Source organism: Oncorhynchus tshawytscha, linkage group LG08, assembly GCF_018296145.1.
Source record: "Oncorhynchus tshawytscha isolate Ot180627B linkage group LG08, Otsh_v2.0, whole genome shotgun sequence".
NCBI lineage: Eukaryota > Metazoa > Chordata > Actinopteri > Salmoniformes > Salmonidae > Oncorhynchus > Oncorhynchus tshawytscha.
In genome coordinates this window covers 26,881,146-26,895,325 of record NC_056436.1, presented here as the reverse complement: position 1 = coordinate 26,895,325, position 14,180 = coordinate 26,881,146, and the positions used below count along the sequence as shown (strand labels likewise).

At 40.1% G+C, this 14,180-nt stretch overlaps 1 protein-coding gene across 3 annotated transcripts in view; it reads left to right on the top strand.

Annotated features, from left to right (window-relative positions):
- Window positions 1-13,893, top strand: part of ppm1aa (protein phosphatase, Mg2+/Mn2+ dependent, 1Aa) — a 13,914-nt gene extending 21 nt beyond the window's left edge. Inside the window, exons 1-6 of one of the 3 annotated variants that reach the window (XM_024430235.2) lie at window positions 1-112; window positions 4,643-5,488; window positions 5,685-5,802; window positions 5,950-6,061; window positions 6,444-6,501; window positions 9,963-13,893. The exon at window positions 1-112 is cut by the window's left edge and continues 21 nt beyond it. In XM_024430235.2, coding sequence (XP_024286003.1) covers window positions 4,652-5,488; window positions 5,685-5,802; window positions 5,950-6,061; window positions 6,444-6,501; window positions 9,963-9,992 — 1,155 coding nt within the window. In that variant the 5' untranslated portion in view covers window positions 1-112; window positions 4,643-4,651 and the 3' untranslated portion in view covers window positions 9,993-13,893. Of the gene's footprint in view, window positions 321-4,642; window positions 5,489-5,684; window positions 5,803-5,949; window positions 6,062-6,443; window positions 6,502-9,962 lie in introns of all 3 variants that reach the window. The other 2 variants (XM_024430236.2, XM_024430234.2) reach the window with 2 other exon arrangements.
- The last annotated feature ends 287 nt before the right edge of the window (window positions 13,894-14,180 follow it).

Here is a 14,180-nt window from a genome sequence, read left to right as displayed (position 1 = left end):
CATCCGGGTCTTTTTCGATTCCTGTTGTAAGTTGTCTGTCAAGTGAAGAGGCTGGGGCTTTCGGCTTGACGCTATTTGGCCTCAACAGCTCCGGCCTAAAGGTTTAAAGGAGGTACATTTGAAATATACTCTACGTCGCCAAATGAGAAAGTAATGTATCCCTGGTTTACTTAGAACAGGGAGTTCCGCACTTTCACAAATTAATGTACAGAGGGGTAGAGGTGCTAGCTAACGTTACCCACAAACTATCAATCTTGTTGGTGTTTCTGTCGCAGCTTCTGCTTGTATTTACATTTTCAAAACAGCTCTTTCTGATTTTGGTAAGTCACATTTGTTTGTGCCTGTAAGAAACTGTCTACCAAGTTAGTCCGTTAACATTTGCGATTAGCCATACTCACTAGCATTGGGGGTAGCGCGATGAGTCCGTGAGGGAGTGAAGGCCTGTCAATGCTAACGTTATGTGAACGCTTGAGGTTCTTGGGGCCGAGGCCCACAACGTCGCAATGTTTTATTTTAATTGTCATATTGCCGCCGGAGGATATACGTTAGCTAGTTAGCCAACTAATAAACGCTGTTCAAAACATTTGGTAATTTCGTGAAAGTTTGTCTTGTTCTAGAAATGTAACTAGCCCTGGCTCGGTCATTGACTTAGTAAGCCGATGACTAGTTAACTAGTGTTAGCGTGTTATTGTGACGTAGCTAATACCAGTTTACCAGCAGACTTAGCTAGCGAACGTTAATTAACGTTACCTAACAAATATTGCCAGCTAGCTATGTTGGTTGCTAGTTAACTATTTAACAGATTGCTAAACCAGTTAGGTAGCCAACATCATTAAAACACCAAGATAGCTAGCTAACATTAGCTAGCTACACTGTTTATTGTAATGTTTTTAGTTCACGTTAGCTACCTAACCACACAAGAACAACACTTAACTAGTAGTGGACGTTGGCTTGGGACCTAACAAGGAAGCTAGCTAGCTGGATGGATTAGCTAGGTTTTTGCAGTACTGACTGTTTTGTAATGAACTCATGCAATCAATGGCCAACACCTATAACGTAGCTCGTTTACCAGATAACGTTATATCTTCATTGATAGCTATAGACGTTCATAGCTAGTGTAGTGAGACAAATATTTAGTTTACATTAGTCACCTATTTTTGCAGACTGGTCGCATAGACTAGAGGTAACATAGTAAACGTAAATCCGGGACAGCCAAATTAGTATGATACCTACAGTAAGTTACCAGTCAAAAGTTGACACATCTACTCATTCCAGGGTTTTTCTTTATTTTACTCTTTTCTACATTGTGGAGTAATAGTGTAGACCTCAAAACTATGACATAACACATATGGAATGATGTAGTGACCCAAAAAATTGTTTAACAAATCTAAATATATTTTAAATTCTTCAAAGTAGCTACTCTTTGCCTTGACAGCATTGAATTCTCTCAACCAGCTTCACCTGGAATGCTTTTCCAGCAGTCTTGAAGGAATTCCCACATATTCTGAGCACTTGTTGGCTGCTTTTCCTTCACTCTGCAGTCCAACTCATCCCAAACCATCTCAATTGGGTAGAAGTCGGGTGATTGTGGAGGCCAGGTCCTCTGATGCATCACTCTCCTTGTTGGTCAAATAGCCCTTACACAGCCTGGATGTGTGTTGGTTCATTGTCCTGTTGAAAAACAAATGATAGTCCCATGAAGCGCATACCAGATGGGATGGCATATCGTTGGAGAATTCTGTGGTAGCCATGCTGGTTAAGTGTGCCTTGAATTCTAAAGAAATCACTGACAGTGTCACCAGCCAAGCACCACCTCCATGCTTCACGGTGGGAACCACACATGCAGAGATCATCCGTTAACCTGTGTCTCGCAAAGTCATGGCGGTTGTAACCACAAATCTCAAATTTGGCCTCATCAGACCAAAGAACAGATTTCCACCGGTTTAATGTCCATTCCTCGTGTTTCTTGGACCAAGCAAGTCTCAGTCGATGTTGAGATGTTACTTGAACTACGAGAAGCATTTATTTGGGCTGCAATTTCTGAGGCTGGTAACTAATGAATTTATCCTCTGCAGCGGAGGTAACTCTGGGTCTTCCTTTCCTGTGGTGGTCCTCATGAGAGCCAGTTTCATCATAGCGCTAGATGGTTTTTGTGACTTCACTTGAACTTTCAAAGTTCTTAGAAATTTTCTGGGTTGACTGACCATGTCTTAAAGACATGATGGACTGTCGTTCATTTTTGCTTATTTTAGCGTTTTTTTAAATGTATTTTTTTATTTTTTTTTAGTTTAACAAGGCACGTCGGTTAAGAACAAATTCTTATTTCCAATGACGGCCTACACTGGCCAAACCAGGACGATGCTGGGCCACTTGTGTTTTCTAAGGGACCCCCAATCACAGCCGGTTGTGACACCTCTAGCACTAAGATGCAGTGTCTTAGAACGCTGCGCCACTTCATGTCTTAAAGTTATGATTGACTGTCATTTAATTTCTCTTTGCTTATTTGAGCTGTGTTTGCCATAATATGGACTTGGTCTTATACCAAATAAAGCTGTCTTCTGTATACCACCCCTACCTTGTCACAACACAACTGATTGGCTCAAACGCATTAAGAAGGAAATTCCACAAATTAACTTTTAACAAGGCACACCTGTTAATTGAAATTCCTTATGAAGCTGGTTGAGAGAATGCCAAGTGTGCAAAACTGTCAAGGCAAAGAGTGGTTACTTTTTAAGAATCTTAAATATAAACAATTTTGGATTTAATGTAGTTTGTTTTCACTATTCTACAATGTTGAAAATAATAAATAAAAACCCTGGAATGAGTTGTCCAAACTTTTGACTGGTACTGTATATAAACAAAAGTTAGTGGAGTTGGCTATTTTAGCCACACCCGTTGCTGATAGGTGTGTAAACTCGAGCACACAGCCATGCAATCTCCATAGACAAACATTGACAGTAGAATGGGCTAACTGAAGTGCTTTCAACGTAATCCCGTCATGGAATTCCAGCTTTCCAACAAGTCAGTAAGTAACATTTCTGCCCTGCTAGAGCTTCCCAGGTCAATTGTAAGTGCTGTTATTGTGAAGTGGAAACGTCTAGGAGCAACAACTGCTCAGCCGCGAAGTGGTAGGCCACACAAGCTCACAGAATGGCATCATCGAGTGCTGAAGTGCGTATCGTGTTTAAATCGTCTGTCCTCGGTTGCAACACGCACTGCCACGTTACAAACTGCCTCTGGAAGCAACGTTAGCACAATAACTGTTTGTCAGGAGCTTTATGAAATGGGTTTCCGTGGCAGAGCAGCCGCACACAAGCCTGAGATCACCATGCACAATGCCAAACTTTGGTTGGAAGGGTGTAAAGTTCGCTGCCATTGGACTTTGGAACAGTGGAAACGTGTTCTCTGGAGTGATGAATCACGCTTCACCATCTGGCAGTCCGACGGAAAAATCTGGTTTTGGCAGCTTCCAGGATAATGCTACCTGCCCGAATGCTTTGTGGCAACTAAAGTTTGCTGGATGAATTATGGTCTTTGGCTATTTTTCATGGTTCGGGCTTGGCTTGTTAGTTCCAGTGAAGGGAAATATTAATGCTATAGCATACAATGAGATTCTAGACAATTCTTTGCTTCCAACTTTGTGGCAACAGTTTGGGGAAGGCCCTTTAACTGTTTCAGCATGACAGTGCCCCTGTGCACAAAGTGCGGTCCATACAGAAATGGTTGGTTGAGATTGGTGTGGAAGAACTTGGCTGGCCTGCACAGAGCCCTGAGCTCAACCCCATCGAACACCTTTGGGATTAATTGAAATGCCGACTTCGAGCCAGGCCTAATCACCCAACATCCAGTGTCCGACCTCAATAATGCTGTTGTGGCTGAATGGAAGCAATTCCCCACAGCAATGTTTCAACATCTAGTGGAAAGCCTATCCAGAAGAGTGGAGGCTGGTATAGCATGTAAAGGGGAACCAACTATATTAATGCACATGATTTTGGAATTAAATGTTTGACGAGCAGGTGTCCACATACTTTTGGTAGTGTATGGTTACATGCAAAATACTTACCACTTTTCAGCTACCCCTAACCTTAACCCTTTTAGCTAACCCTTCCCCTAACCTTAACCCTTTTAGCTAACCCTTCCCCTAACCTTAACCCATAGAGCATAGCTAGCTAGCATCAGCCACCTAGCAAATGTTAGCCATAACAAATTGGAACTTGTAACATATTGTACGTTTTTCAAATTCATAACATATTGTATGTTTTGCAAATTCGTAACGTATGTTTTGCAAAATCTTAATGTTGAATGAATTGCAATTTGTAACATTGTACGAATTTCAATTCGAAGATATCATATGAAATGGAGTGTCTAGGATTTACCTGCAGAATAATACGAAATACTCTGAGACCACGTTGCAATGCATGAGATAAGCCCTAAAGTGCTAGTTAATCATTTTTGCAATAAAATTATTGCAGGTATGTCATCTGCTTCTAAATAATCCCTATCTTAACATTTATCTGGCTAATATTTAGGTGTTTGTTTATTAAAGTTGTAGCTAGCTGAGCTTAGCAGAATAACATGTCAATATTATAAACACGCAACTGACCTAAATTGAATAGGATAATTGTTTCATTCCTGTTTTAAGGGGGATACAATGGGGGCGTTTTTGGACAAGCCAAAGATGGAGAAGCACAATGCTCATGGTGAGGGGAACCGTCTGACCTATGGCCTGAGCAGCATGCAGGGCTGGAGGGTGGAGATGGAGGATGCCCACACGGCAGTCATTGGCCTGCCTCATGGGCTCGACCCTTGGGCCTTCTTTGCGGTTTATGATGGGCATGCTGGCTCCCAGGTGGCTAAATACTGCTGCGGCCACCTTCTGGAGCACATCACCAGCAACCCAGACTTCCAGAGTGCTCTGGAGCCGGAACCCAACGTAGAGAGTGTGAAGACCGGCATCCGCACAGGTTTCCTGCAGATTGACGAGCACATGCGGTCCATCTCTGAGAAGAAGCACGGTGTGGACCGCAGCGGCTCCACCGCGGTGGGGGTCATGATTTCCCCAGGTCACATCTACTTCATCAACTGTGGAGACTCCCGGGGTCTTCTTAGCCGTGGAGGAGCTGTGCACTTTTTCACACAGGACCACAAGCCCAGCAACCCACTGGAGAAGGAGAGGATCCAGAACGCAGGTGGCTCTGTCATGATCCAGCGAGTGAATGGCTCTCTGGCAGTGTCCCGGGCACTGGGAGACTTTGACTACAAGTGTGTGCATGGCAAGGGCCCCACGGAGCAGCTGGTTTCACCAGAGCCTGAGGTGTATGCCATTGAAAGGTCTGAGGTGGAAGATGAGTTCATCGTCCTAGCCTGCGACGGCATCTGGGATGTCATGGCCAATGAGGAACTTTGTAACTTTGTCAGGTCCAGGCTTGAGGTGACCGATGACCTTGAAAGAGTCTGCAATGAAATTGTTGATACTTGCTTGTATAAGGTGAGATTTGTCAATTTATTGTTCACAGAATCGCTAACAATTAAGCATTTGCATGCACTTGAATGTTACCACTTGCATGTAGACAGTTCATTTTTCAAAATTTTACAACATTTTGTCACACGAATAGGCATCATGGATAGCACATGCTAAATGTTTTACTTTAAGTCTGTCTGTATTGCACTCGCTCTATGAACAGGGGAGTCGGGACAATATGAGTGTTGTGCTGATCTGCCTCCCAGGGGCTCCAAAGGTGACTGCAGAAGCTGTGAAAAGGGAAGCAGAGCTGGATAAGTACCTGGAAAGCAGAGTAGAAGGTGCAGCATCTTAATATGCGTATAGAAACCTAGATAATACAAAAACCTTGTCATGAATTTAATGTGATTTGAGGCTCGGATCACAAATTGTGTATTTCATAGATTGTTTTCCACTTAGAGAATGTGTGGTTCTGCTAATTTCCACAGAGATCATAAAGAAGCAGGGAAACGAAGGGGTTCCAGACTTGGTCCACGTGATGCGGACGTTAGCATCGGAGAGCATCCCTAACCTCCCTCCTGGGGGAGAGCTGGCCAGCAAGTGAGTGAGCTCTTTTGACTGTACCTCAGCCAACTGAATGTTTTTGATGTCGACGATGTATTAGCAAAATAGAGTAGCATGCTTTGCACGGTAAGGTTTCTTTAGGGGGAGGAATCTATTTCTGATCTCAGGTGCACAGGCACTCAAGACTTTTCACCTAAGTGGTTTTGATATCTTGGACTTGCTTGAAAGTTTGGGCTTATTAGTTGGGCTAATTTAATTTTGCCCTTCAATTCCAGCCTTCTGTTTTCCCCTCTTAAGCTCAGCATTTAGCTCGCATGTATAAACTGTTTTGCTTTCGTTGGACTTGCATACAATGATTTTGTTATTGCTTGCCTAGCTAAACCTGCATGGTTGGTAACTTTACTTTTTTGTGTTTTAGACGAAGCGTTATTGAAGCAGTGTACAACAAACTCAACCCATACCGAGGTGATGACACAGTAAGTATCACCCGACAATTGCTATCCTCTCACGAAAGCTTTTTAATTTTAATGTGTATGTATGTACGTTTGTGTTTGTCGGTGTGTTTGTGCACATCTGTTTGTATGTCGAGGGGAAAAATACCATTTTCATCAGCTCAATTTGGAACGTTCAACATATTTAACACTTTTTAGAATTTGGACCCCCCAAAAAAAAAAAATCTGTTTTTAAAGATGAATCAAGGAGAGGCCATATGTATTTTAAAAAAAAAAAAAAATATATATATATATACACACACACACACACACACACAATTATTCAGACATGATGAATAATAGGATGACATATAGCATGACAGTGACATAGCACAGGATAATCCTCATGTTTGCATTGAACTGCTCTTTTCCTATCATTGCCTTATCGATAGCTGCAGTTGATGTCGGAAGTTTACGTACACTTAGGTTGGAGTCATTAACTCGTTTTTCAACCACTCCACACATTTCTTGTTAACAAACTATAGTTTTGGCAAGTCTGTTAGGACATCTACTTTGTTTATGACACATCATTTTCCCAACAATTGTTTACAGACAGATTATTTCACTTATAATTCACTGTATCACATTTCTAGTGGGTCAGAAGTTTACCAACACCAAGTTGACTGTGCCTTTAAACAGCTTGGAAAATTCCAGAAAATTATGTCATGGCTTTAGAAGCTTCTGATAGGCTAATTGACATCATTTGAGTCAATTGGAGGTGTACCTGTGGATGTATTTCAAGGCCTACCTTCAAACTTAGTGCCTCTTTGCTTGACATCAAGGGGAAATCAGCCAAGACCTCAGAAAAATAATTGTAGACCTCCACAAGTCTGGTTCTTCCTTGGGAGCAATTTCCAAACGCCTGAAGGTACCACTTTCATCTGTACAAACAACAGTACGCAAGTATAAACACCATGGGACCACGGAGACGCGTTCTGTCTCCTAGAGATGAACGTACTTTGATGCGAAAAGTGCAAATCAATCCCAGAACAACAGCAAGGGACCTTGTGAAGATGCTGGAGTAAATGGGTACAAAAGGCTGCTCAGCAAGGAAGAAGCCACTGCTCCAAAACGGCCATAAAAAAGCCAGACAACAGTTTGCAACTGCACATTGGGACAAAGATTGTGCTTTTTGCAGAAATGTCCTCTGGTCTGATGAAACAAAAATAGAACTGTTTGGCATAATGACCATCATTATGTTTGGAGGAAAAAGGGGGAGGCTTGCAAGCCGAAGAGCACCATCCCAACCGTGAAGCATGGGGGTGGCAGCATCATGTTGTGGGGGTGCTTTGCTGCAGGAGGGACTGGTGCACTTCACAAAATAGATGGCATCATGAGGGAGGAAAATTATTTGGATATATTGAAGCAGCATTTCAAGACATCAGTCAGGAAGTTAAAGCTTGGTCGCAAATGGGTCTTCCAAATGGACAATGACCCCAAGCATACCCTCAAAGTTGTCAAAATGGCGTAGGGACCACAAAGTCAAGGTATTAGTGGCCATCACACAGCCCTGACCTCAATCCTATAGGACATTTGTGAGCAGAACTGAAAAAGCATGTGTGAGTAAGGAGGCCTACAAACCTGACTCAGTTACACCAGCTCCTTCAGGAGGAATAGGCCAAAATGCACCTAAATTATTGTGAGAAGCTTGTGGAAGGCTACCCGAACTGTTTGACCCAAGTTATACAATTTTAAAGGCAATGCTACTAAATACTAATTGCGTGCATGTAAACGTCTGACCCACTGAGAATGTGATGAAAGAAATAAAAGCTGAAAGAAATAATTTTCTCTACTATTATTCTAACATTTCACATTCTTAAAATAAGGTGATGATCCTAAATGACCTAAGACAGAGAATTTTTACTTGGATTAAATGTCAGGAATTGTGAAACTGAGTTTAAATGTATTTGGCTAAAATGTGAACTTCCAACTTCAACTGTATATATATAATCCTTGTTTGTAATCTACTTTCTATTTGACCTGTAATCCATTTAGCTCGTTACCATAACATCCCAGAAGGCATTTAGTTCTTCCCACAGTTAACAGCTGTTTCATGCGTATTGTTTAGTTCACTCCTGAATTGACACTGCAGCCTTTGGTGTAAAGATACCAAAATGCTTAATACTGTATTGAGCAGATGAGTTTGCATGAACACAACCAATGTTCTTCTCGACAACAGGTTCTGTACTGTAACTGGAACTTAGCCAGTGTACATATCTAGCAGAGGTCAGCCATGCCCATGAAACAGTTTACTAAATTGTATTTTCAATTAACATTATGTTAAGACTAGGCCTAACCTAGGTCTATGAAACTAAACCAGCACTTGCAATCACATTTGTCGTGCTTGATTAACTAGGTGAATCAGTATTTAGCTAGCCTCCAGATTGATTTACGGTTTCTATTACTGGTTGGGTACTGTCATGATCAAATAAGCTTTTTGCTTGAAAAGGAAATGGTTCTTTTGTGGAGCTGTTTATACAGGGGTCGCATGAGCGTTCAGAGATCTGCATTTTCAAAACATAGACCATCAAAAAAACTTATCAAACCATTTCTCCTGCATTTTATATTGAAAGGCAACAGTTTGTTGCTATAAATTGAGTGATAAGTGGCGTGCAACTAGTTTTTCATCACACAAAATAAAGTAATGCAAAAACATTAGTCCGAAAATGGCTTTGTTTTCATCAGATGACAACAGAAGTACAACAATATTTGGCTAGCAGACAAACAAACGTTTAACTTAGACACAATGAAAAAGCAAGGTATTGTTTTGCAAAGACAATGCATGGCTATTAGATTTCTTATGTTTACCATAGAAAGCTAGCCAGCTACATTTCCTAATGTTTTGCCAAAACGACCAGCTAAAAGTAACCATTATTCCCCACTGCCATCAGTCGGCTTGCTGTCTGCTGATCAAATGCTGTTCTTGAATGTGGGAATTTGATTGATTGATTGATCTGAAGGCCAGAGGAAAGATTTCTCTTCCGAGTGGAGATGTGCAACTGAAGCACAAAATTTGTCTGACGCTGAGCAGAAATTAGATCTCCCTTTACAAAACGCAGCAATGTTTCTCTTATCTTTTTTCTTTCAGCGTGAAAAATGCAGAATTCATATCAAAACATTTTCATGACTACTCACTCCTACAACTTGTCGTTAGTGAAATGTTCTATTCAAACTAACCATAAATAAAGTTCTATAAGAAATTTAGGCAAAAGGGAAGACTTCATGAGATCTCTGGTATAACCAGCAATTTCTATCTCAATTCCAGAAAGCTTTGCTCTTTGCATGCTTTGCATGCCTAAATTATTTTCTGGATGCCTGTCCAAGTTCGTAACTAGTTTAGGACAAAATTATCCTCTTGGGCGCAAAGATCAGCACATCTCCAGGAGTTGAAATAGAGACCCCTTGGATGTTGATCCAATATCTGATGGGTTTTTCCTTCCTTCAAGGACTCCGCATCGACAGACGACATGTGGTAACACAACCCCTACCACTAACACAGCACAGAGTTTACAAACCTCTACCCTCAAGAATCACAGCAGCTCCATTCAGCAGCCTGTCTCCCCACCACTCTGAGCGTTCCATTTGTAAGAAGGGAATATGATGGGAGGAGGAGATGCGCGCACACACCCCTACACCCCAGATAGAGCAGCACTAGTCAGCTCTGGAGTTCAGGATCCCCTCCATTTTGTCTCAGCTTTATTTTCAATCCCACCCTTAACCTGTTGGGACTCTGTAGCTATGTTTTAGGTTTTCTTTTCTTTTTTTAATCAGTTAAAACAACTATTTTGGGCTGTAATTTCCTTGTTTGTATATTTCTGTTGTGGTGAAGTGCAATTGTCCTGTACAAAGCCTGTATTTAATACAGCTTGAGTTAAAGTTAAAAGAAAAAAAAGAACCTTTATACACTATCAGCCCTTTCCCTGCTCTTCTGGAGTTCCAACAAATGTCTATTCAGTGAATATTACTGTTTGTCCTCCAGGTGATATTATCCTCTTGCTCTTTAAAAAAAAAATGTTTGTCTTTGCTCCTTAAGAAACGGGTAAATTGTATAGGTTCACAGCACAGTAAGCTCTCTAAACCATAAATTCTAATATCTACATTTCTTTTGTTTGTATAAAAAAAATCTACGTAGTGTAGTAACTATGGTACTACAGTCTTTCATTGTGTGTTCTGTCTTTTGGGGGCAATTCTTGTTCATCACCTGTAAACAACGCAACAAAGCAGTTCCTAGATGCAAATGAAGATGAGCTCACCTGACACCTTTTAACACTTGCTGTGTGTTCCTGTGTGTGCCTGCCTGTGGGTAGTGGCAAGTGTTTCTAGGTGCTTGTGTGCGTGCACATGTTTGTATAGAGGTATATCTGTAGCTGTTAGCTAATGTTTGCTATGGTGGTGCAGATTATGGGAAATGTTCCTCCATTACTCCTACATACCTATTGTGCACCCGTCTTGTATATCAGTACGATACTACCCTTCACTTCAGAGCTTTGGAGAACACTTTATGACACTGGATGGATTAAGTTGACTTTTTGCTATTTTTAACTTATGACATCTGCCACAACCATTTTGTAATTCTATTGACATGCAGTGATTTATGCTAGTCTGACTAGTTTACATGTTCATGTCATTCATGTAAGTTTTTTTATTTTTATAAATGTAATATGTCACCGATGTACATATTTCAGCTTTATGATGGCCCAGCATGCCAAGTGAAGTTTTCTGAGATTCAGTGCATTTTAATTGTTAAAAGCCTGCGTTTGGTACTGAGAGGAGTTCAAATCACAACATCTATATGATAATCTGATTTTACAAGTGTATAAGTGCCGATTTGTTAAAAACCCTAATTACCACCATCAGTCTGAGTGAACCTTCAATCTTCCCTTAACAATTTCGAGGTGGTATTTTTTTAAATTGTTGTGATATTCAACTATACAACCAAGAACAAAGTCACTGAATGCAATGAGCTGTCCTAGAGTACCTTATATTTACTCTGAGTGGTTTGGGGGGCTCTGTGTAGAGTCCTCAGCCACTGCACCAGGAGCCTGTGCACAATATGGTATGCTTCTAAAGTGTGTATGATTTTGCTGTAAATCTTTCCCTTAAAAAAATCAAATGAATAGTTAGACTAAATCTGTATTTTACATGCAGATGTATTTCTTGGTGAGATGTTTTTTTATTTTGAACTGCATTGCTGCAAGTCTTTTCTGACCTATTGTCAAGGAATAAATCATGTCGCTTGAGTTAGATACTCTTGTTTTTGAATGTTGAATCAATTAGAATTGAGCGCTGTAGGTAAATGTGTCCTAATCCCCTTGGGTTCTGTCCTGTTTGTCTAAATCAGGTTTTCCCAAACTTGGTCCCCAATGCACGTTTTTTTTTTTTCCCCCCCTAGAACTACACCGCTGATTTCAAATAATTAAAGCTTGATGACAATTTTTTTTTTAATCAGCAGCAGAGTGCTAGGGCAAAAAACAAAACGTGCACCCAGGGGACCCAGGACCAAGTTTGGGAAACACTGGTCTAACACAGGGTAACGTACTGAATTTATAATTTCTCTTTAACCAACTGACAATCTAATGATGTAACTTCTGACAACAAACTACCACGCTGACTCCTGAATTTGACCCCAAGATAAACAGTTTAGAGATGGCTTGATATGCCACCCTTGTTGTATTTTATCCGTACCTGCAGTTGTTTTTTTAGAAATTATAAACAATACGAAGTACATCACAGATTAACTCTTAAAAAAACTTGTTTTTTTCTGAGCTTGCCATATGGACAATTGATACAGCTGTAATGTCAATTATACTTACAATTTTGTTAAAGGGTAAACAAGTCTAACAATGCCTTCATAATTTTAAGCAATGAATCTGATGAAGTGACGTGATTATGTAGTCATTGTTGAGATGCAATATACCCATTTGGTTCAACTGTCACACCTACCCAAGTCACTTTTCCAAATTGAGAAAGAAATGTGGTTAAATTGGTAAATGTCTTCCTTTACTGTGATTTTGTGTGAAGGGAACCAAGTTTTAGGAGTGCGAAGAGGTGTGAACAACCGTAATACAAGCCCTAGCTTTTTTTGACGTCTGTATAGTTGTTTAGGATCTTAGCTTAAGGAGTGCAAACATTCGGTTACGCTGTTGTCCGTTTTATAAGCTAAAGTATTTTCTACAGAAATACTACAGGTATGTATATTGTTTTTCATTTACGAAATGATGTAACCAAGGAAAATCAGTCTTAACCTGTTTTGCAGGTTTATTCTTTTACTGTCTTTTTTTTTTTACACACGACTGGAAATAAATACTTTTTTATTTCCGAAATGCATTAACTTAATCTTTAGGCTAGCCAGACATTTTTCTGTTATCTGTACAACTTAACACTGATTTTGTGCTGCCCTGCTGTTGTTTAAGGAGTCAGCTTTAAGGTCAGCGTTCTGTTGTCAACACACCAGTTTTAATGTGGGCTACTCGCGTACTGTCGGACTTGCGTAGTGACTAAGGTTTTAGGTTCATGTAAGGCGTCATCTGTTATATTCTTATTTAAGCCTCATAAGGAATATATTTATATTGGAGTAAGAGATTTTAATGCTTGCGCCCATATTGTACATAATATTGATGTACCTCAGTTGTGGTGATACTGTGTGACCCTTTGGCAGTGGTGGGTTGTGTCCCCTTTAACAGGGGGCCTGAACCCAATGTTGACCTTTTCAGCTCACTAATAAGCTCACCGATTTGCCTTACCCAATCTAATTCAACCCCCTAATGTACTTGTTCATTGGAACATTTCAAGGAGTAATTTCAAATTGTGTTTCCAAGTTAGGGTACTTCTCTACAAAGTGGCATACTATGTTGATAGTCACATGGTACACCTCTTCATTTCTGGTTTATATTAAAAACAAATGTTACCTTGTTGAATCTTTTGAAATATTATTTAAATTGTTTAGTCCTGCAGATGTCCTACTTTCAGCAAATGCAAGTGTTAAACAATTGGGTAACCTTGTAAGCATTTGAAATGTGCGTACATGTCTGCTATATTTATGAATGCATTCAAGAATAGCTTTAGTGCTGTAGATAAGTATTGTCTATGTTGATTCAACTGCTTCTCAGAGGCCTCTGTGATTGACTACAAAGTTCAAAAACTGTATATTTTGTATTCTCTTCTAGCTTGGATAAAAGAAAATGTCAAAGCTTTGTTCCCTGAACTTTATTGTGCTATGTGAGTCGATTGAACAAATTGCATTCCTTGCTTGTGAATTTATGCATTCTCGTATTTCCCTGATCTTCTCCTTAGTTTTTTTTTTGTTGCCTTTTTGAATTTTGAAATAAAATTTCTAGTTTGCAGAATGTACCACTAAATAAATGGGTTGTTACCTTGTATCGCTCTTCTCATTTAATCTCTCTTGATCTGCTCAATTCATTGTCCCATTTTTAACCAGATATCTAAAGCTCAATGTCAGACCTATCGATTCCTTCATAAAAGACCAATGTTTTCAATCACAATATACTGTAAGACCCAACACACAAAGTACTGATTTAGTGTTTTGTTGAGCCAATAATGTGCATATACACAGTGCCTTCAAAGTATTCAGACCCCTTGAACCTTTCTATATTTTGTTGCGTTACAGCCTTATTCTAAAATGGGTGAAATAAATCCTCATCTAC